This window comes from Liolophura sinensis, chromosome 1 (genome assembly GCF_032854445.1).
Source record: "Liolophura sinensis isolate JHLJ2023 chromosome 1, CUHK_Ljap_v2, whole genome shotgun sequence".
Taxonomy (NCBI): Eukaryota; Metazoa; Mollusca; class Polyplacophora; order Chitonida; family Chitonidae; genus Liolophura; species Liolophura sinensis.
In genome coordinates, this window is record NC_088295.1 from 22,147,097 (window position 1) to 22,169,658 (window position 22,562).

General features: G+C 37.1%; 1 protein-coding gene across 1 annotated transcript in view; it reads right to left on the reverse strand.

Moving 5' to 3' along the window:
• LOC135467552 (long-chain-fatty-acid--CoA ligase 5-like) overlaps positions 1–22,562 on the reverse strand; it is a 29,301-nt gene that overhangs the window by 5,936 nt on the left and 803 nt on the right. Inside the window, exons 2-18 of the mRNA XM_064745327.1 lie at positions 14,433–14,578; positions 10,896–11,010; positions 10,430–10,497; positions 8,519–8,620; positions 7,630–7,729; positions 6,847–7,019; positions 6,265–6,297; positions 5,847–5,898; positions 5,628–5,698; positions 5,079–5,156; positions 4,750–4,884; positions 4,348–4,430; positions 2,784–2,934; positions 2,475–2,547; positions 1,584–1,672; positions 1,187–1,303; positions 572–625 (exon numbers count right to left, since the gene is read on the reverse strand). Coding sequence (XP_064601397.1) covers positions 572–625; positions 1,187–1,303; positions 1,584–1,672; positions 2,475–2,547; positions 2,784–2,934; positions 4,348–4,430; positions 4,750–4,884; positions 5,079–5,156; positions 5,628–5,698; positions 5,847–5,898; positions 6,265–6,297; positions 6,847–7,019; positions 7,630–7,729; positions 8,519–8,620; positions 10,430–10,497; positions 10,896–11,010; positions 14,433–14,573 — 1,635 coding nt within the window. The 5' untranslated portion in view covers positions 14,574–14,578. The remainder of the gene's footprint in view (positions 1–571; positions 626–1,186; positions 1,304–1,583; positions 1,673–2,474; positions 2,548–2,783; positions 2,935–4,347; positions 4,431–4,749; positions 4,885–5,078; positions 5,157–5,627; positions 5,699–5,846; positions 5,899–6,264; positions 6,298–6,846; positions 7,020–7,629; positions 7,730–8,518; positions 8,621–10,429; positions 10,498–10,895; positions 11,011–14,432; positions 14,579–22,562) is intronic.

The window sequence follows — 22,562 nt, forward strand, 5'->3', positions numbered from 1 at the left end:
AACGATAGAGACCTGCCCCATAACACTTTATGAAATGGCCCTTCAGCTACACGTAACTAAATCGCTGTAAAGGATCTCAATATGACGTCTTATGCAGTGGTTATGCATCTTCGTGGAGTGAATTAGTCCACGAAATCTGATAGCAATGTGTTTGACTGGATAAAATTTTCAAGATGGCTGTCTATCTCACAACAGCCATTTGTGCAGTAGTGTCATTTTGTTCTACATGTTATTCAGTAAAATCTCATTACAATAATAAAGCATGATACTTTTTAGAAAGCTTGAGTATCCTGCTTTCTATTGAAATAGGTTTCAGTCACGTGCTGTCCTGTCCTTTATGTACAGTAAGGTAAGCAGATAATATGCAGTGCAGCCATTTTGAATACAGCCATGATTAAGATAATCTTTTAGTAGAATATTCTTAACACTTTTTCTTTACCTCTTAATGCTCTCTTTGATAGGTGAAAAAAAGAAAAATATGAGACATCATTTATTTAATTTAATATGAAATTCCTACTGCTGCACAACATCAGGAAGACAAATGTATCAAGTTTTGCAATTATACCATTACCTGAGCCAATTTGAAGATATGCTTCTTTCTGTCGATGATTTTGAGGGTGCCATTCTGAAAGAGGAGAAATTATCAGTCACCGATTTCTAACCACCACTTACTCTTGTACAAATCAAGATAACTCCAAAGGGGATTTCATACTATGGTTACATATAAAAAGAAGCTTTGAATATGATGTTCAGTAACATAGATTTGGTAGTAAAGGCTTCCAAAGGGCTTGCCTGTAGGAGACACATGAATGCAAAACTTCAGTTCAATGCACAAAGTACTGAGGTCATGAATGTCTTAATTAACAATAATTATTATGAACACAGACACCACATGAGCAATCCACCATCCCCTCGTGTCATTGTGTTTTATATGCACATAAAACTTCACGTTAATACATGTTGTGCTTTTCAGATACCATTTCTAACATTCATCTTATCAATGTGCAACATGTGAGCAAAATGAGAGGTCAATATATGAATTACTTTTTCAGATACCACCCCCCCCCCCCACCCCCACCCCCCACCCCCCACAATCTGTTTAACATTGCTGTTCCTTTTATCGGACGCCGATGCTCAAGGTATGTCACAAGGTACACCTGTACTATGCTGAACAGTTAGCCCTTACAGGCAACCATGTCCCGATGTCCCCTGTATGTAACCAGCCATCGTCATCAAGGGCCTCTCGTGTCTTCTTCGGATCTTTCAGATAGCCCTTGAATACATTTGGTCCTTTGATACAAATCTGTGTGGCAAACAAAATATAACCTTGATACCATCATTGATAAAGGGCAAATGAACAGCAGACACCAAAATATGCCTTGGAAAAGTGAAAAACAGACTAGGACCCAGTCAAGGAAACGCATAAGCTTGAAAATTTCATAAGATTCTGTGCAAAGTAAAAAAAAAACAATGCACTGATGCATGGACCGATAGTATAAATATTATGACTTGGGACATTCGTATCCTTCAAATTCGCTTAGGAAATGGAAAGATGCAAAAAAGCATTATATTTAACAATTTACCTCTCCTTTCTGATCAGCTGCGAAGTAGTTCATGTCTGGTACATCAGCCAGTTTGATGTAATTACATGTGAGAGGTGGTCCAACATTACCTGAAATCAGTCATAATACACATAAGACACAACTTGGAGACAAGATACGCCAAAGCAGAGCTATTAATCTACTGCCTGTCAGTCAGATTACCACCATCAGCAGCAGCTGTGGCAAAGCAAGGGAGACTACTCTAAAGGACAAATATTTGTTTGGACAAATACAAGCTTGATATAAAATGACTTTATATCACGCATATTTATTTGGAATTTTCAATTTGGCAGATCTCTTCCAATGCTTTAGATTAGTACGTTTGAATCTGAGTGTGCCGCATTACAGCCACTGATAAAATTCCATTTTAGTTCTACAGAAATTTTAGCACAGCAGGATTACCTTCCTGACATTCATTTTGCAGGAAATGTGAATTATTTACACGAAATATATAAACATCTGCGCTGTTCTGTTTTCAATAAGGAGCACTCTTAAATTTAATAAGTTCTTACCCCAAAAAATTGACAACAAATGAAACATAACCTCTACCAAATATCTACTGCCATCTACAGATCAAGTCGGTAATTAAGGAGAAGCTACGTGTACTAGCTAAGGACATTTTCACCCCAAACCAACTTGAGACTATACCAGGAGTCCAGAATATACCAGATTAATTTCCAAAAATGTATAAGCTCAGCAACATCTTAACTTTGTCATTTTGACTCTATGAATAGTACGGAACAAGCCTGACATTTACAGAAAGGCAATTATTTGAGCTATTCTTTGTAAATACAGAAAACTGAACTTGATTAGTGAATACAGATTTTTCCCTCAAAAAAATCTCTGGAGTACATTCTTTAACAAAAGCCTTACCTGCGACATGGTCGCCAGGTACTTGCAAGGTGGCAATGGCATGGCACTCTGTCTGCCCATAGCCTTCCAACACCTACAAAAAAGTCATGAACTCTAATTATAAACTTCTATTAATGTCGCTTCAAACTTTGACAAAGCAATATCTACTACTTAAAAACAGAAATTTTAGAAATGATGTGTCACTTCCAGCTTGCTCCTCAAAGGAAAAAAATGACAGCATTCACCAAAAGGAATGGTATGTTTTTGTCCCCCCCCCCCCCCAACAATGGCCACAAGTTATAAGGAACATATCTTAAGTCAGTTACTTACCACACACCCTGTAACACACCGGATAAAGGTTAGAACAGATGGGGAGAGTGGCGCGGAACCTGTTGAGATCAAACGAATACGGCCTCCCAATGACTCAGCCACTTTACGGAATGCTAGTTTATCCCAGAACCCATCATTCCGAACAATACCCCTGCAGAATAACCAAACATAAGGTACCATCAAACTTTTAAACATAGTGTAAAGAGCACAACATAATTTCTATGAGCTGAAAAAACTCTTGTAATAAGGGGTCCACGTTAGTATCCTAGTGGGACACCTCTTGAAATCATTCAGATTATTAGGTGTTCACTCTGGTATCCTAGTGGGACACCTCTTAAAATCCCTCAGATTATTAGGGGTCCATGATAGCATAAAAGTGGGACCCCTCTTGAAATCATTGGGATTATTATTATTATTAGTCAACTTGTAAAATTGCAATATCTCGAAAATTGGTTAAGGTAGAAAAATCAAACTCTGGAGTCTTAATGCGGAACATATGAAGAAACTTCGGACGTTTGTGCTGTTTTATCAGTTCGATGATTTAGCAGCCATTTTGAATTTTACTGATAAAACAAAGCTTCTCCCAAACGGTAACTCCTATTGAGACAAACTTTTCGTTTACAGTTTTTCGGTGGATTGGCCAACTCATATTGTAGAAAATTGGCCATTGAACTTGGCTCAAAAGCAGGCCAATTTTTTAAACTGCTCAAAATCATTAAACAAACGAACAATCTGGTGTCCCTTGATGTCATGATTACAAACTTGCAAGAATTATTTTTGTACTCTGTGTTGTTTTCATGTTATGACCAAAAACAGAAAAAAATTTGACAAAACCATCCTATTTAAATAACATTAGTGCTTTGTGCTAGACTGCATGAAACCATTCACTGCTGTTTACGGTGGGAATGGGCATCAGCTCTGCAACAATGTATTCTTTCTGTCTTTTGTCTTCCCCTATCAGCTGAAGATCAAAGCTGTCTAATCTTTATGCTTGTCTTCAATCTTGGCCAATTGTAAATGATGCTTGGCAGTGTAGAGTTTAAATCCGGTACATTCCTTTCCAATTTTTTTTTTTCGCCGTTTTTTTCCCCATCTTCATGAACTGTATAGACAACAGGCGACCAGAAGTAGTAAAAAACTAGTGGCGTGGACCTTGGCAATGCTGTTGGATAACAGCTTTAATTCATTTTAAGCAACTGTTTTCATCAATCACTTTGCCCTTTAGTGCTTTTCCCTAGACAACATTCAGTTCCAAACCTATGAAAGTTTTGTGAAAGGTGCCCAAGAGTTTAAACTGTAAAGCCATATCATTAAGGCCAATCACCTTCTGCAACCAAAGGAACCATAAATCTGCCTTCACAGTGGCCTAAACAGGGACTCGTACCATTTAGCCAACAATGCCCTCATTACAACAAACGTACACCTGGATGTAGTGATATATTAATTACAAGAAAGTTGACAAAGAGAACAAAACATGATCACTTCATTCAGCTTCTGACAGATCATTAAGAAGTAAGGCAAAAGCAAACATTTCACAGTTAAGTGACACATATCCATATCACACCTTTGTAATTCCTCTTCCTTTTTCCTCAGAGCCAAGTTGAAGATGTACTTTTTGATTGGACTGCTGTTAACTTGTGCCATTACCTATAATTGACATGTCACTGCGAGATTAGCAAACATTACATTTCATTACAACTGAAATCCACACAATAAAACTCCGGAATACTTTGAAGTTTCATTCACACACAGGTATTGCCTTGCAATTCTGATTCTTATTCAATCAGACAAAATCCACATACGCTTTTTTTTTTTTAATAAACTTCAGTTTCAAGTAAATGATAACAGGCAACAGTTCATACAGTCTAGTAACAGTTACTTTAGGAAATTTGGGTTTCGTTGTCACAAACTGTTGAGATACAAGGCTCAAACAGAAATTTCACGATTTCCCCTCCCACATTCTCACCTTATCATAAACTCTGTTCAGAAGCCTTGGTACTGTAGGAAATAGAGTGGGTTTAAGCTCCTTTATGTCATCCATCAATTTACGTACATCTCCTTGGAAAAATCCAATACGGCCCCCAAACATGTAGACATATACCTACAAGCATAACCAGAATTATTAACACTTTTCCTAATATAATGCAGGTAATGGTACCCCAGTGAAAGGATATAATATCTGTGTAATATGCATCCTGAACTTCCTTAATTAAGGGAAAAAAATTCCAACAAATACAAAGTAATAATCAAACCCTTGGAACAAAGCACTTACTCTTCAGATTTTTAACAACTTACCTCTATCAGTCTTTCATAGGAGTGAGCCAGTGGCAAGTACGAGATCATTATGTCATCAGGTCCAATGTTCATAAAAGGCTACACAAAGGACAAAGCATACATATATTAGTCTAAAGATCATATCTGCACAAGCCAAGGGATAGTACGAAATACTACAATCCAAACAGTTCCTGTGCATAAACCACAATGCTGATGTTTAATTTAGATTTTGGTTTAATTCCACATTTTCATTTTTTAAAATCGTCTGTTTTATTTCTGAGGGAAAACCAGACTTTCACATGCACTAACTTGAAATCCATACAATGGTAACACTGCAAATGGCCTGTGCAGCATCTTAACCTCTTAACATGATCAATTCCTCAAAATGAATGCTGGAAAATCTACAAATTCCCTGAAGTAAAACCGAATAAAACTTGCATGGTTGACATTGTGCAGCTTACCCCTGAACACTGTCCCACTGCCAATACATTAGACATGCAGGCAACAGGACTTTTACATTACTGTTTGTTTACATTATATTCAAACGAAAATGGGAATAAAACCACTTACAACTTGCAGGTAGCAGCCAACCACGATCGATATCAAGCCAGCATGTGTTAGCATAGCACCTTTAGGTAACCCTGAAAGCAGAACAAAAACATACCTGTAGAAATTCACTTGTAGATTACATAGGTTTATATTCATAGACAGTTGTACGTAAGATGAAATTATAATTGTACTGCCCTCTGCTCAATACTGAGAAATAGGCTGCTTTGACAATCCACCTACCTGTTGTTCCACTAGTGTAGCAGACCATACAGTTATCATCAGGTTTAGCAGGCTGCAAACAAATAAAAACACAACTTAGACTTAATACTGAAACACTCACTTAGAAACTAAAGCATACATCATAAAACTGTCACAGAAAAGGTCAACAAATTTTACATTCTCTTAATCTACATTGGTTCATAAATTAATAAATATATATTTGCTGCTATCCAAAGAGGCTGGCAATTATATTCCTTGTTCTTCTATGTCTCAACAATAATAAATGAATTCTAGACATCCACATCCTCTGAAATATGTCATTTTGACTGAAGACTTTTTTGGTAGACAAATTTACATCATGAAGACATACAAGATTTTAGTTCATAAGAAGTAACAATTATCATATTCTTTTCATAGGATAGAAAAATGTCTAACTTACCACAGGTTCATGGGGATTCTGACTTCCAAGTTCCTTTAGAGAAAAACAATATTTAAACTGTTAGACCAGTAGATCTGGTTTGAACAAAGAACTTGTTACAGATTGCTTTGATTGATTTAACAGGTAAATGACAAATAACACAGAGTTGCTTCACCATCATCTTACACTATCATGCTTTTCAGTTTCTCACCCGAAACAAAAGATGCTACTTCATGTTCTATTTATTATTTTTACTGATTACTATTTAACAGTGTGTGATGTGCACTAATAGAAGAGCACATCATAATTACTGCAACCTGAATTCTATCCAGATTCCACAAAATTGTCAAAGGCAATAGAGTGGATTATAACAGCCACATCCACATATGCCTTAAACAGATGTTGTTACTAGGCCTTAACCCAGAGTTGTTATTGTTATACTAGCCATATAATAAAATCCTCTCGGCCACCAACAGATTTGTGGAACAAGCTGAGTGTTCCATGCCAAACAAAATAATGTGCTTATATTACAGCAAAATCAAACAGAATTTATATATAACTGTTAATACACAACAGACAATAAATGTCAATGAATCCAAGTACCTCCAGCTGTTTGAAGGTCATGATGGTGACCTTGAGCTCCATGGCCTTGACCAGGTTCTCTTGGCTGGGCTCTTCCATGACGACCAGGGTGTGCAGCAGTGGCAGGGCTGTCTTGTCATTCAAAAGGTTCTGCACCTTTGTGTTGTTATCACATATCACAATGCTGATCTCAGCTGCCATTCAAACAAAATGATGCTAATTTAAAGAACTCTGACTGGGGTGCGAAAACAAAATTTACAAAGAAGATGTAAGTACTTATAAACCAGGTTAGCATTTCACCATAACATGTCAAATAGCACATTATATACCGACAATAGCAACTTTAGTGACTCAGATGAAAGTACAGAAAACTAAATTCAAAGAATAAGCCACTTTCGCATTTCAGAAGGCAGCCATTTTTTTAACAGGAATGTTGTGGGATCTTGCTGGGTGCTAATCTTCACTCAACAGCCTATGTTTTAACATAGCAGCAGCAAGCTTGCTAAATTAAATATCTGCTTCAATGAAATTCTGCAATGGAAATTGTGTCCCCATTCACAGTAACTTATATAGTAAAAACAATGGAGAAACTTAAAACACCAAGTAAAAGCCTGCCGTTTCATTGGCCGTGAAAAGCAGAAATTTCAAAGGCCACTGCGAATGGGTGCTAATATGATCAAGGCTGCTCTGTTCTGGAGGGTGTAGTGGTGCGTAAGTGGAAAGTTAAGAGTCAAGATCCTAATATTTTATGTTTCCAGAAGAGAACCAGAACCACCAAATACACGACAACAAAATACAACCCACCTTGATTGAGGATGAATTTGCAAGCCTCCCTGCCAAGTGTGTCGTACAGAGGTACCAGAACCATAGAGAACATGTAACAGCCTTGTTCTGTAATCACATACTACAAACAAAGACAAATTACACACATTACATAATTCAATTGGCTGATTAGTGTCTTACAATGGTGAGAGGAAACACCACTACTCCCCAGAAAGCTGACAAATAACCTGAAGTTCAAAGAAGCATACTTCAAAATGTAACATTATGAGAGTGACTGCATAGTATCTACAGGAAAACTCAAGAGAAAAGAATGAACTAAGTTTCCAGATATTTATTTTATTTGAAAGGAGTTAAATTTTGTGTTCAGGAATACATGTATTTCAGTTAAACAACGCCAGTCTCCGTTTGTTTGGTGGCAGAAACCAAGCGAATTAAACCAAAGAGAAGTCCACTGATCTTCACCATATACCTGACAAAGCCACACCTTGGCTTTAGTAACCGGCAAAAACTGGATTTGAACATGTAACCTCATTTGCCAATGTTTCCGATGAATGGGACAGTGAATGGCCAATTGACTTTATTTATGCCATTACTTTAACATAAACAGGAGTCAACTACTCACAAACTCCATACACAAGAAAAAAAAAAAACAGGTTTATAAAAAGAGTCTTCCGTTTTGATTTCCCAATGCCTTATTATCCTCCAAAACATCATAGTAGATGTTCTTGAAAAGTTGCCAATAACCTACCAGACACATTTAAAACAGTAACAGCAACATAGGGGTAACATTTGTGAATGGCACATACGTAAAACTGCCAGGATATGCACATAGCCACTATCAGCATGGCATTACAAGCTTGTTTTTCTCCAGAGTCAATAAAGAATGAGCTCTGTTTATAGTTTATCCTACCTCGGGTCTGTTCTGAGAATAGATCCCAATATGTGTGCTGTTCACTGGTTGTTGGCCTTTCTTAATCAACCCACATCCCAGATCACCTGCTCTGGACAGTGCCTGAAGTGAAAAGAACAAATTCTTTCTCAAAACATCATACATGATAAGAGCCTGCCAACGATGAGCTTGTTACAGGTTTCCAATACAAATTATAGATTGCTAACCGAAATCTTAAGTTACAGGGTGACCCTCGCACTTTACAAAGTTAATGTATTCTTTTTGAAGGTTACATAAAAAGGTACTATAAACGAAGAGTATGGTTTTAAGAAAACTGAAGAAAGATATGCCAAAAAAAAAAAGAAAAAAAAAATTTGTTTTTGCTAACCCTTTATTTTCATGCATATTTTCTGTCAAAGGTGGGAAATATTAAAAAATGCTGTCATCGATGAAAATACTGGGATCATGGGACAAGCTTAGCACCCCCAATTTAGGCTTGCACACCTCCCCACCCCCCACAAACTTGTTTTGACATTACCACAGCAGGTTACTTTAATTATTTAAAGCCATTTTCAAGCCCCAAGAAGGAAGTGGATAAAACCATTGTATGTAGCCCCATATCATATTCTCCATATTCAGAAATAACAATCAAGTGTTTCATAAATCCTTTAAACACTGACAGTTTCTTAAAGGAGGTACACTTTTAGTAAGGTTTTGTCGTACAGACATCTAAAGTTTCTGTCTTCAAATCACCTAAACAGCATCAGTGTTTTAACAGTGCATGCTCAGGACTGGTGTTTGTCACATCAAGGTTAACAATGTACCATCATATCAAGATCTCCAATGTAAACATTTATAATGAATAAAAATCTTTTTTCCTCAACTCAACATGCAGCTTACATGACAAGTTCGTCTTTGCCACTTAATATTTAAATCATACCCCACAAAACAAATTATCTGTAAAGAAAAATGTCTTAATTAAAATTTTATTTTCTTTCACAAATAATGAAAGTGTACCTGTTGTCTTGGACCATCTGCATCACTTGAGGAATTGTTAAAAAAAACTGTGCAAAATATCCATTATAAGCTTTCCCATTTAGTACTATACATGTAAGCTACAAACACATGTACATGCACCTGTAGATAAAAACATTTTGAAAGTTTTATGTAGTACATGTATTACTAAATTCATACGTGTGGATTGAGAGCTTGGAGAGTTTCATTAAGTGTATCAGTTAAGAATATAAAAACACTGAACATCCGACACAGATACTATGCTTTACAACCAATGCCACGGATAGTACTGCAGATTTGGACCATTTCCAAAACACCAGAATCCGTGTGTGGGTGTAGACATGTGGAAGGGTTTGGATTCTTGACCAAACACTGCTTGTTTTTTCTGCACATCGTCTATTTATACCACTGTCATAACATCAATAGTACACAAATACCACAGGAAAAATCTTCCGTCCATGAAAACGATGTAGCCAGCATAATTTATGCATATAGAAAATTACAAACGAATTGACCAAACAACAGTGGAAATAAACATGGATAGACTGTTTTGTTTACAGCACACCTGGACTAGTTGACCTTTCACAGTACAAGTGAACATGCACACCCACTGCCTCTACACAATGTACAGCCTGCACAGTCAGGTCAGACCAGCAAACACACATCTGTTTCAATAATAATCCATTCAACATGCACAATCCCTTCACTCCCACAACATCATTATCATAGCGGTCAGCTGAAGTGCTATTAGAGGGTATTTGTTAATGTTTGTGTACAATACATGTATGAATTTGTCCAATACTTATACATCTTTTTAACAGTAGGTTGCTTTTGTGTTATTAAGAGTTGTACCCAAGAGTTGTAAGGTGATAAGTTTCTTATCACCTTACATCTATTGGGTGAATCAGAAAAGCTCACCTCACTGTAAGACATCCACTGGTATGGTGTTGATGGTGTTGGTTTCCATCCCAAACAAGGTCCATTCTCTGCAAAATATCAAACAGTCAAAAGAGTAAACAAAAAACTTTACACAGCTTTCATATTTGCAAAGATTTAGTATACATCTACCTTGATAAATGTACAAACAAATAGTAGAAGAAGTTTGTTGAAAAGGCAAACAAGTTGAAGAAAACGGAAACATTTCTTTTTCAAAAGAATTTACAGTGTGATTAAACTTCTATTATCTTTATATCATCGCAATTTACAGGAAGAGTAATTTTACGCAACACCTTGTCTAACTTCAATGACAACACTTAGTAAGGAGATATTTCAGCCTGGTAAATGAGCTTGGTGTACTCATCATGACAGCTTTGCAAATGAACTCCTGGAGAGTTAGCATTTGGGATATTATCAGATAAAAAAGCTAGAAGTGGATGCTACTCACTGGACACCCTTGATCCTCTCTGGAAAGCTTCCCTCAGAGTACGAACATCTTCCTCCAGATATTCAACAAGTTTGCCATTCTTACATAAACAGGACACACGAGCTCTATCTTTGCCCTGGAAATATTCAGAGGACAAAGTTTCTCACATGGTGTTCCAGTATTTAATTACATGTACACACATACATCCTTTATTTTATGTTTAAAATCAACGCACTTCATACAGAATTACAGAAATCGTTGTAGCAGATTTCACCCAATGGCCCACATTTAACTCATAATGAGTGTAACTAGACCCTAAATATAAAAAATTTATATAATATAAATAAATTACTACAACTGTATGTACGAGTCCCCCCCACAGTAACTTTACATCCTATTTCTGCAGAATGTTAACTGTCTCCAGCCCTGAGCCCATTGCACATGCTCTAACCATCCATAACATGCTGTACACATTACATGTGCCTTCCACAGGCAACAGTTTAACAATAGCCAACACCCTTAAGTGTAATGTCAGAGGTCACAGGACCATGGAATGCAGATAGCATGTGGTATTCCAACACCACTTCTGCCAAGCTCTAGAAACACTATGAGGTACAGCAGTACACTTAAATATACTTACACTGTACTGTATATTTTTTTAACATGAAAATGCATGAACAAACACAATTATATCCATGGTGGCTGTGCACATATTGATATTAGTGTAAACTGTTTATTAAATCTAAGATCAAGAAAACCTTAAGCGTTTGGTATCAAATTTGTTCAACATACAGATACAAAGTTAATGTCTTTAAAATGGTAAAAATTACCAAAGCCTGTTTAATTCATTTAATCTGGACAAAAATGCACATGTGCCTTCAATTTATCAGGCTTCAATTTATCACCATAGTCACTCCTATAGATTTTACATGCATATTTTATAGGACATACATATATGGCATGTAGCCCAAACTTGCTACAAAGATCCTTAAGAATCTCGAACTAGATGGTGAGGATTTATAAGAAAATCATACTGAAACTTATCTGGACTGTCAATTAATGTTTTGGATTCAAGATTTCCAGTTAAAGACTTGACTATTGTCCTCCACATTCTTTTTTATGCAATTTATGCCTTTGTAGCCATAAAGAGTTTCCTTACATTATTTACAGGATTTGTTTCCCAAGAAGTGATGGGAAAAAATGCCAGTCTAGTCAAATCTAGTCCAGTCTGACAGGTTTTAATAACATTTATGATAAATGTACATGTGAGGGGGAAGAGGTGAAGTGCAAAGAGGACATGGAGACCTGGGTTACTGTGTTGGTGATCTTTGGAAATGTGGCATAGTTTGAAATCAGTAGTACAATATATTTCTTGTCAGCTGTTGATAAAACAAGCTCATAAATGTTACTGTGCAAGTCTAGCTTGACAAGAGCCTGTCACAAGTGCATGGCAACCCAGCTGCAGTACATGTAAACCTGTCTCCACAACTCAGGTGATGATCCAGATCAAATGACAGCTACCATAATGGCACAAATATGGAGGAGTGTGGTCAAGTTCACCATGACATACTCACAGATGAACACCTTCTATCAACAGGGTTGTGTGACATGTCCTTTGTCTGTCAATCAGTCCTGGCCTCAAGGAGCAGTGTTAACTTCATATGATATATACATGTACACCACACCTAAATCAAGGCTAGGCCCAGCTCTGAGATGGCTTGGCCATGTTCCCAGCTCAGCTTCCACATTGACCGCTCCGAATCTTACATTCACTAACCTTGAACTTGGTCTTGTCACGTGCGCTGTCCTCAAAGTATCAAAACGGTTAGATCTGAGATCTGTTTCACTCTTCCCAGCTTAGCTTTCAGATAAGTGGAAGCTAAGCTGGGAACATGGCTAACCGATCTCAGAGCTATAAAGCTGTATGCAACATATCACCTAATTATACAGGAACTCCATTATGTCACAATTAACACAAGTGTAACCAATGCATCCACTTGGAACTTCTCAAACCGCTATTTTCGAATAATATCAGTTCACTGCTGGGTGGATGTGGTTGCTCTTCCACAAAGATCATTTTTTTGCTCAACAGATGCTTTCAGTTCTTTCTGTTCGTTATTAAAAGACAAATCCTAAACAAGTGGTCAATCACCCTTTTAATGATGTAACTACATGTACCTTGATTTCAATCTGAACCCTTCTTGTGTTAATCTTTTTCTGTACGATAACAAGTGCAAACCGGCTCAAACGGAAAATGGTGGTTAGTGAAGTTTTGTTTGCAAATCCAGGTTAGTGAACTGAAAAGTACAACAATGTATTTCTGAAAGCTGCAGAAGAATGATACAGATATCAGATCTACGCTAACGCTGTCCTGACAGTTTCCAGCTAGCATCAATAAAGATGCCATGACATTTACATAGTGTCACCAGAAATAAATATTTTTGTTAAAATGAACTGGCATGCAGCCAAAATTAAAACATGAATGAGAGTCCACACACAATCACAGCTTTGTGAACCTAAACAAAACATTCAAATGAGTGACATCCATTAAAATAGGTTAATTTTGCATTTGGCTACAGTTTCTTCAGAGCGTCTTACCGCTGACTGGTGCCCCTACTGACCAGTCAAATCGCATAGTAAAAGGTCGTATGAGTGTATACATTTGTATGCGCATAATTTCCATGACCACACAGAAGATGTTAGCATTCACGAACCAAAAAAGAAATCAGCCAAAAGAAAAAAGATTTGTTATTCTTGGATGAAAAGTTCAGGCATCCTTTCAGGAAACATAATTTAAGCCATGTTATGTTAAGAAGCATAACTACACTCAATATAGACACAAAGACATCCATAAGCAAGGCCACATAGAGATCATTTTATTACACATACTATGGGCATCATTCAATAAAAAGGTTTTATTAATTAAAAATATTGTCCCTAAAATATTATAAATGTATTAGATGTATGGTACTTTTGGGCAATAGCAATTTTATTTTGTTTTATGGGCTAACAAATACTAAAAAATCCAAAAATAGAAAAAAACCACAACTGAAAATCCACCTATTTATTCTGTATGATATTTAATATTTTTATATTTCTGCTTTTCAAGGCTTTAATATTATGATCGTGTGTATGTTTTCAACAGGAAAAACAGTCAGCGATAGTCCCCATTTCCAAAAAATAAAATGATTTTTACACCCTTCAAGAACACGAAATAAAGATTCATCCCTAAACAAAAATTTAAATTGGCGTAGCCTTACTGGCAACACAGATTAAATAAATTGATCTCTTTCCCTTGCTCACAAACATATATATATATATATATATATATATACACACACATAGTCTAAGGGTTTTGTTTTTCAATAAATAAATTTGTATCCGATGCTGTCACAATTCTGAGTTCTTACATGTAATACTCCACGTCACAATGCTGTTATCCGAATATCAACTACATGTATGTCAGTGTGCTATCAGCAGTAATTTCATGGGTTCTATGAAACATATTTCATGAATGGGTTACTTGATAGGTTTTCATACAGAGTACCCGTTACTTACCGGCACTTCAAGGGACTGATGGTGGATATCCACAGGCTGTTCTATAGGCTTGGGTCGGTTGAGGTAATACATGGCAGTAGCTGTTGTCACAGCTCCTAGAGTAACTGCCCCAGCCCCCAACAGCTTCAAATAGTCATCCATGGTGGCTGGAAAAAGGAGGGAAAGATGATGAATAGAACGCCTCCAATTGGCTGGCTGGAGTAAGCTGTTACTCTGGCTCATGTATCACAATGGCTGCAATGTGACCTCAGGGTGCCAGGTGTTGGCTTCAGAGACAGTCCAGGTGCTGCTAGGGTTCACATCACTCATGGGTCACCATATGGTGCTGCACTCATACAAGGCAATGACAGTTACACTTTGAATTTAGATAGATCAGGTCAACATTAATAAGGATGTTCTTTTCCGATTCTGCCAATGAACAAAACACAACATCAATCTACATGTACATGTATGCTATCTACTTTCAGGATGTGGAGAATTCATGTAAAACAGTTTTTCTATAAGTGACAACTTAACAATACCTGTAACCTTAACCAGGAGAAACATTAATCTCTTACCAGCCTTATTTTATGGCAATTAAGTTGCTGCAGATGTGATCAACAGGCAAGATATTTGCTTATAGCTGCATGGGCATGAATATTGACAACATTTATATGTAAGCTAGAATCACAATGTTCCTTGACCTTTAGTTATATAATGCATCCTAATCATGAAGCAACCTTGGCTGTTGTGTCACGCCATTGGTATGATTGACAGCTCACTTTTAGCCAAGGCCTCGACATGCATAGTATGCTGGTAGTATTACATATAAATGTACATGTAGTATCATAAAATAAAGCCTAACCCTTTGTTGGGCTTCCGGGGTGCAAGCTTAAACAGCCTACTGGTACTTACTATTAAGTCCCTATGGAATGAAGTTATTACATAAGAATAAGGTCAGCTGCCTTTTCACTGACCTTCTGGTTTATATCAATAAGCTAAGTGTACAAAAGTAAGCAGGCTTATTAATGATGAAATCTCACTTACTTCTCCTTGACCGCTTAGAGGTGAAATAGGAGAACTTTAGCTGCAGGATTACCATAACTAATACGTACAATGACTTACAGCTTCATGAGCACGTACGTGTACAAGCATCACAGGGCACTAATATGACATTGTACTAGAGTTCATATCTGATTCAGTCTTTAAAAAATCTGGACTTCACACCCAAATAAAATGTAAGCCAAACATAATAGAGACCTGCTAGTAAAAAAGTTATAATCAAACAATCTCTTTTTTAGTTCCTTACTTGAAGTTTCAAGTGATCATAAAGTCTGCCACTACATAAACCTTGAAAAAATTAAACGACATATATCACAGAAAAATAATGTTATCACAGAAAAATATGTAAACAAAATTTTTATAAAGTTTTGAAAGCCAAGAAGATGAAGTTCAGCACTGGGTATATGGCACTGATGGACAATTCACTTCGAGCAGCCAAGTTGTAAAAGCCCTTATGACCTTGGCCAATCACTAGTGCCGAAAGCGTCACGTGATATTTGGCTGTCACGTCAAAAAACCTAATAGATCTCCACTGTCAGTGTGGTTTTTTATACTGGATAACACATATCGATGTACTAAATTAGATTTTTTGCAGTAGTTTAAATGATAAACTGACGCATTTTGAGCCACATATTTATGAGCTGGGAACTGAGAACGTGAATGTGGGACAGGATACTGTTGTAGCTTGTCGGTGAGCTGGCAACAGAACCGCTTCGAGAGTGTCATTGCTTGAACAAAAATATTGTGACTTTGCATTATTTTTCCTTATCAAAGTCAGATTTATTTCGAAAATATCTTCCCAAAATCTGAATGAAAGGGTCTGTTATCAATAAATATCATTTATTTATTTGAGTGGTGCTTTACGCCATACTCAAGATATTTGCTTGAAGTTGGTACAGTCAGCTACGCCAAATGCCTACACCTACGAAGAACGAGGTCAAGCAGGACCGCTAAAACACGATGCTTGTGTGATCAAACATCACCCTCACCAAAACCAAACTACAAGCAACATCGGCCCTTTGAACACAGAACAGCGCTTTTGTTTGTAGTTTCTTATTGTCACATTGTTTAATAAGAGATGGAACAGGATCACTCCTAGGTTTTGTAAGGTCAATCTAGACTGTTATAACATGGTAAAATGGCATCACCACATGAATGGCTAGGTACTGATGATTGTTTGCTATTTATTTTGTTGATAAGTGATGTAGAATTTTTAAAATATTTTTAGAACATTTCTGGAATACTAACTTATTAATTAATTCACTTTTAGTGTCTGACTTTATGTTCACTTTAACACTAATATCAAGATTGTCTTTCAGCTATATCTTTTGACAAAGCTTTCACCTTAGTGTCCTCACTGGGACAGCATAAAAAAAAATCTATTTATTGGCAAAAGAATAGTCAAAAGAACAGTATGACAATACCAGGTTGACCACTAATTTTTGAGTTCTCTGTGAGGGCTGTGACCACTAAGTGTAGAAGTGTCCAAACTGCTTAATTGTGTCACAGTCTTTGAGGTACATGTGAGAGGTAGGGTCATCCATAACTTGAATTATTTTTATATAAATATGTTGTGTATTCATGTTAAATAAACTTTCATTTTTGAATAAATGTTAAGAAATATTAATAAAATAATGTATTTACATGCGATTGTTATTTAATGACAAAATGTGATAGTCTAGAGAATTGAATTCAGACTACATCAAACCTGCATCTTTACGGTGGCTTAGTACTCTTATGTGGGGCAGTTCGAGATACAGTTCGATATATTTCCTTAACTCTGCTGCATTCTACGATGACGATAAAATCAAGGGAACAAATAAATACCCTTATAAATAACTGCCACCTAATGTTGATCCACATGTACATGAACAACACGTGTATACCTCAATCAGCCACCGACAGTCAATGCTGATCTGCATGCTATCCTTAACTTAAGCACATATCATATATGAACGAGTGTTTATCCATGCATTGTACACATATACTACATTACACAGCTGTGGTATATGTTGCAGGCAGGGGATATTGATTGGAGTAATATATGTACATATGCCAAGGCTGTTTCTCACCACAGAACACATAGCCAATGAGTGGCGTGGGTGTGTCCATACAGTCTAATAAGAGACCAATAGTCCACCATCATCATATGTATCAGGCCATCAGTAGAGTATACACAGACAAGTAGCTTTCAAAACTTATGTGTTTAATGACCACTCCATGGCAAAGGTTAAGAGCAAGTAAGTGATGTGAAGATCTCACAATGCCATGTTCACAATAAAAAGAAAAAAAAAGAACAGAGCTGACAGGACCATCTGCCTGTGTGTCTGTGTGCGCGTGTGTGCGCATGTGTGTGTGGGTATGTGTGTGAGGTGTCAATGTGTCATGTAGTCCTATGTTGTATATAAGGTATTCCTGAGTATTGATCACTCGTAGGTGTAGAAAATAGCGATGAACAAATCTTCATTCAACGAACAGGGACGTTTCCCTAACTGAGCTACATTGACTGAGATTTCACTCTGCTACATCTGCTACCTCTGTACAGTCCAGACACCTGGCTTCTGTAATCTGATCAATGTCACAATGGACCTCAAATACATGCATGTCTGAATACAACTTAGGAACTGTAATGTTGCTATTGCAGATTCATTTACACTGTCACAATCAAAGTCAAACGGAGACAAGCTGTGTCCAGTTATAATCATCAGATTACCGGAAGACAAACTCACACGTAACATGTTTCTCTGAAGTTTAATATAATTTCTGTGGGAAGCATGAAAGTTCATTCACATATGATAATCTTCTTATAGTGAAGTGCAGAGCTATCGTGCTGAAAGTTGACACTTGCCCGCTTGCCCTGGGCAAATGGTAGTGCATGAGGGCAAACAAACTGTCCCTCATGACTGCCCTTACGGACAGGCAAATTTTTCCCACCAATGAAAAGCTGACAGCATTTCATTAGACTTTATTTCACTGCCCAGATATCACTTTTTGCTGGTGATGTGCAGCGATGCCCATGATGCCACATACACTGACATACATGTACTACTGGACTAATATGGGCGACCAATTATATTAACAAATCTTATATAGAGTAGTCATTTCACATTTCTCTTATAGCCGCCAAATGCTGGGCTATTAGTTCAGTGACTGTTGAAAGTTTCCTTCCTTGCTTGTATCTATCAATACAATTTTTGTCAGTTTGTCAACCTCTCAAAAAAATGTGTTCACTTGTGAAATGAAATGTATCATTTATGTTGGATATAGAGATAAATTTTAGGCAGCTACTATATATCCAGCTGCTGTGGATATCAACAAAAATTATTTCATACTTACAAGCAGCTGTCAATATGAGCTAAAATGATTATTACAGAGATTTCTCTGTGATACATTTACCTCATCATCTAGCAACATAAACTGGACGCCTCACCCCATAAGGATAATAATTTACATTTACGTCTTTTTATATGTCCATACTGCATTGGCACTGCTCAACCATCTGAAAGTTTATGGTTTCCTCACTTAAAAATTAACATCAGGTCTGATCACGTCATGGACAAGTGGTTGGGTTGTCTTTATAGTAAAATTGCTCAATTTTTTCCCTTAAAGTGTATGTAATTTGAAACCTTTTACAGCATTATTTTGGGCACTCTTCAGTATATGTCAATATATGAGACCAGTTTTAGTCACACAGTAGCTGTTTTCGTGTCACCAATTTTGGAGATCTGATTTATGTAGAGTTTGTGTATATACTCAGTATAACAAAGGTAGTACCCACTGAAAACATTTGTGACATCATCAACAATGAACTGGCTTGGGTCCTCAGCAATACACCACCAGGCTATGAAATTTGGCCCAAAAGAAACGATTGTTCGCATGTCCGTTAAGTGGAGTGTAATTGTGCAGACCGATAAATCAGTTACACTGATCTTTTCTCAAGAACGTTTAACTTTAAGCACTTTAACTGCGTAGCGCTCAATGGTTATATTAGAGTTACCCACACAAGGTTGCCGGCCATCCTTAGCGTATGATATTACGACAGCTACATGTACCACAAGATTTATTTATTTATTTATTTGATTGGTGTTTTACGCCGCACTCAAGAATATTTCACTTATACGACGGCAGCCAGCATTATGGTGGGTGGAAACCGGGCACAGCCCGGGGGAAACCCACGACCATCCGCAGGTTGCTGACAGACCTTCCCACTTACGGCCGGAGAGTGTACCACAAGATAGAAGTTGTGTCTGTTGTGCTCTTCCCAGTTTGCTTCAATACTTGTCTGTTGGCAAATAACAAGCACCGGCAAAAAAAATGCCATTAGTTAGTGCCGTGATGCTGCAAAGTGTTCTGTTCAACCGGAACTCAATGCCATTATGAACTACAAGCAGTCACCAGCTTTACTCTCTGAACAAATTTCGTTGAGAACCGTGCTCTATTTATTTATCTGGTCAATGCATTTGCACTGTCTGCTGTCATCTGAGCCGTCAAGTATAGCCTACAAACCACCTATTAACTCCGCTACAGCATATAGGTAACTCCGGAGAAGACTTCAGTGTTACGAGAAAATATTGAAACTTTTGGCTACAAAAGTACTATTCAATTTTCAGCCACATCTTCCTGCCATGAGCATGCGCAAACACGTGCTTGCTAGTGGCATTCATCAGTCATGTATTGAGATCTAGGTGAGCTAGTGTTGGGCGGAGAAAAGTGAACTTTAAATTTGAACTAAATTTAAACTTTCACTAGTCAACAGCTTTCCATGAGCTGGTCATTGTTTACATTCCCTCATGTGAATGTTTATATCATTTCACAATGTAGATGAAACCAATTTATCAGACAGGGATGGTGAGGGTTCCATAAGCCAGCTGGATACTACATACTACAAATAGCTAACTATAAACTATGAAGTAATTATTAATCATCAAAAGAAAATAAAAATACTCAGGAATAGAGCACATGCTACTCTGGCCTTGAAAGACATGCAATTCTCAGTGTGTATGACAAATATGCTTTATGGAGACTTCCTGATTAATCCTGATCTATACTGATCACCATGCTATGCCCCCCCCCCCCCCCCCATGTAACCATGTATGATGGTGGACTGTACTGCAATACAACCAACCTCATATGCAAATTAATAGGCTTTGACGAAGTTACAGAGATAAAAAGTCTGCTAGAAAGCGCTGTAGATGACTTTATTAGCCACACGTTCACGTAACCAATTTGCACGAACGACTGATCTGTTTTTCGCGTCGTGGCAAAATCGAACAATTGGTTATTCAAGGCTTAAAACCCATAACCTATTTTTGGGTTAAGTAAACCACCCAAATTTCATGGCCTGCATCACGCATGCATGAACTCAATTGGATGAAATGCTGTGAAGAATGGACCTACATGTACATATAGACAGGCAGACACAGACAAGAGACTCCTTCATGTTCACAGTTATGCTGAGGGGTTGCATGACCCACTTCTGGCAGTCATATTGGAGTACAATGGCTATACCAGACCATGTTAACAGGGTTCCAATATGACTACCTAGCTATTGTTCTTCCACAGAGATGACATCATGTGAAACCTCTCTATAGTTAGATATTAATATATATGGAAATTGTCAATAAAAAAAGAATACCTGATACTAAAACTGTTTAAAACAAATGATTGAGGCTAATGAGCAATCTATCACCAACAGTATACATCTCAAAGAGGCTAGAGCAGCAGAACCATTTTTAAAATGTGCTGGCTGAGCATCAGATTATGGTAGGTTTTGTAATAAACAGCCCCCACATCTTAAATTTAGCCCGCAAGCCCTCATCAAAGAAGGTGCTTACTACTGCTATTGATTTAATCTGGGAAAGTATGCCAAATAAAAACCTTTATACCTCTAGATGCCTCTTTAGCTTGTGTAAAATATATAGGCTTAGCCTACATGTATTGTATATGTTCAGGAAACCAGAGTGCCTGGGGTAAACCACCGTCCACTGGTAAGTGACTGAAGAACTTTCCCAAATGTATTACACAAATATATGCACATCATACTGGTGAAAGACAAGTGGTCTTCAATGAATGTTAAGACTTTGAAACAACCATACAACCACTATCAATGGCTTCATTATCACTGGGGCCCACAAACTATGACAAAGCGGACATCTGTTGATTCCCTGTTTATGGCCGTATAGCAAAGAAATTCGTGGACAAAACAGCTACAGTCTTCGTCTTAGAATAATATTCCTGTTCATTTAACCTGTTGTTACGGCTCTGTCCACTTTCACATACTTCATTTTACGCCAAAAACATTGTCTACTGTATACATATGACATCTTGTACTATTTCATTTATTCTTTAAAACTGTTTAAATACAACTAAAATATTGAATCATGCACTGTCTTGTATCGTTTGTTGGAGTTACCACAATACTCTACTTTAAAACATCTACTAAATTGCAAAACACCACTGCATTACTTTTTTTCACCTAATTCAGCGTAAGCCTTTGTGTGTGGGGTCGTGTAAGTTACTTACTATTTTAAGTTTATAATCATTTTCATCAATGGTTGGAATAAAACCCTTACTGTGCTAAACTGACAAGAGGCCAGAATCCACCACTTGCGCGTGACCATTTACCAGCTTTACACTGCAGTCGCTGCTCTACTTTTAATCTCTATCTTGTAATCTGTAGTAGTTTATACATGTTGTTATGGTTGGTCTGACAAAAGTCGTTAGATCACCAAATGGTAAAAAAAAAAATGTCAACAATCACAAACCACAGTGATAAATTTTAATATATAAAAGTCTAAAAGAAGAGGTGACTGCAATTTTCTTGAGAGGACTAAATTAGCATTTATAATCGCTGAGGCAGAAAGGCTATGGCTTACATAAGAACATGAACCAAAAAGAATGCGCATACATGTAGGTGCACAAAGTTCTAATTAGAAAGTATCTTGCATAACTGGTGTGCATGGGTGTCATTTACCTGGAACAGTAAAATTCTCAGGTGTAGGTATAAAAGACAATAATACCATGGAATTTGGCATTAAGCCAGCATAAACTTAAGAGACAAATCTGACTGCTCAAGCATGTATGTATCTT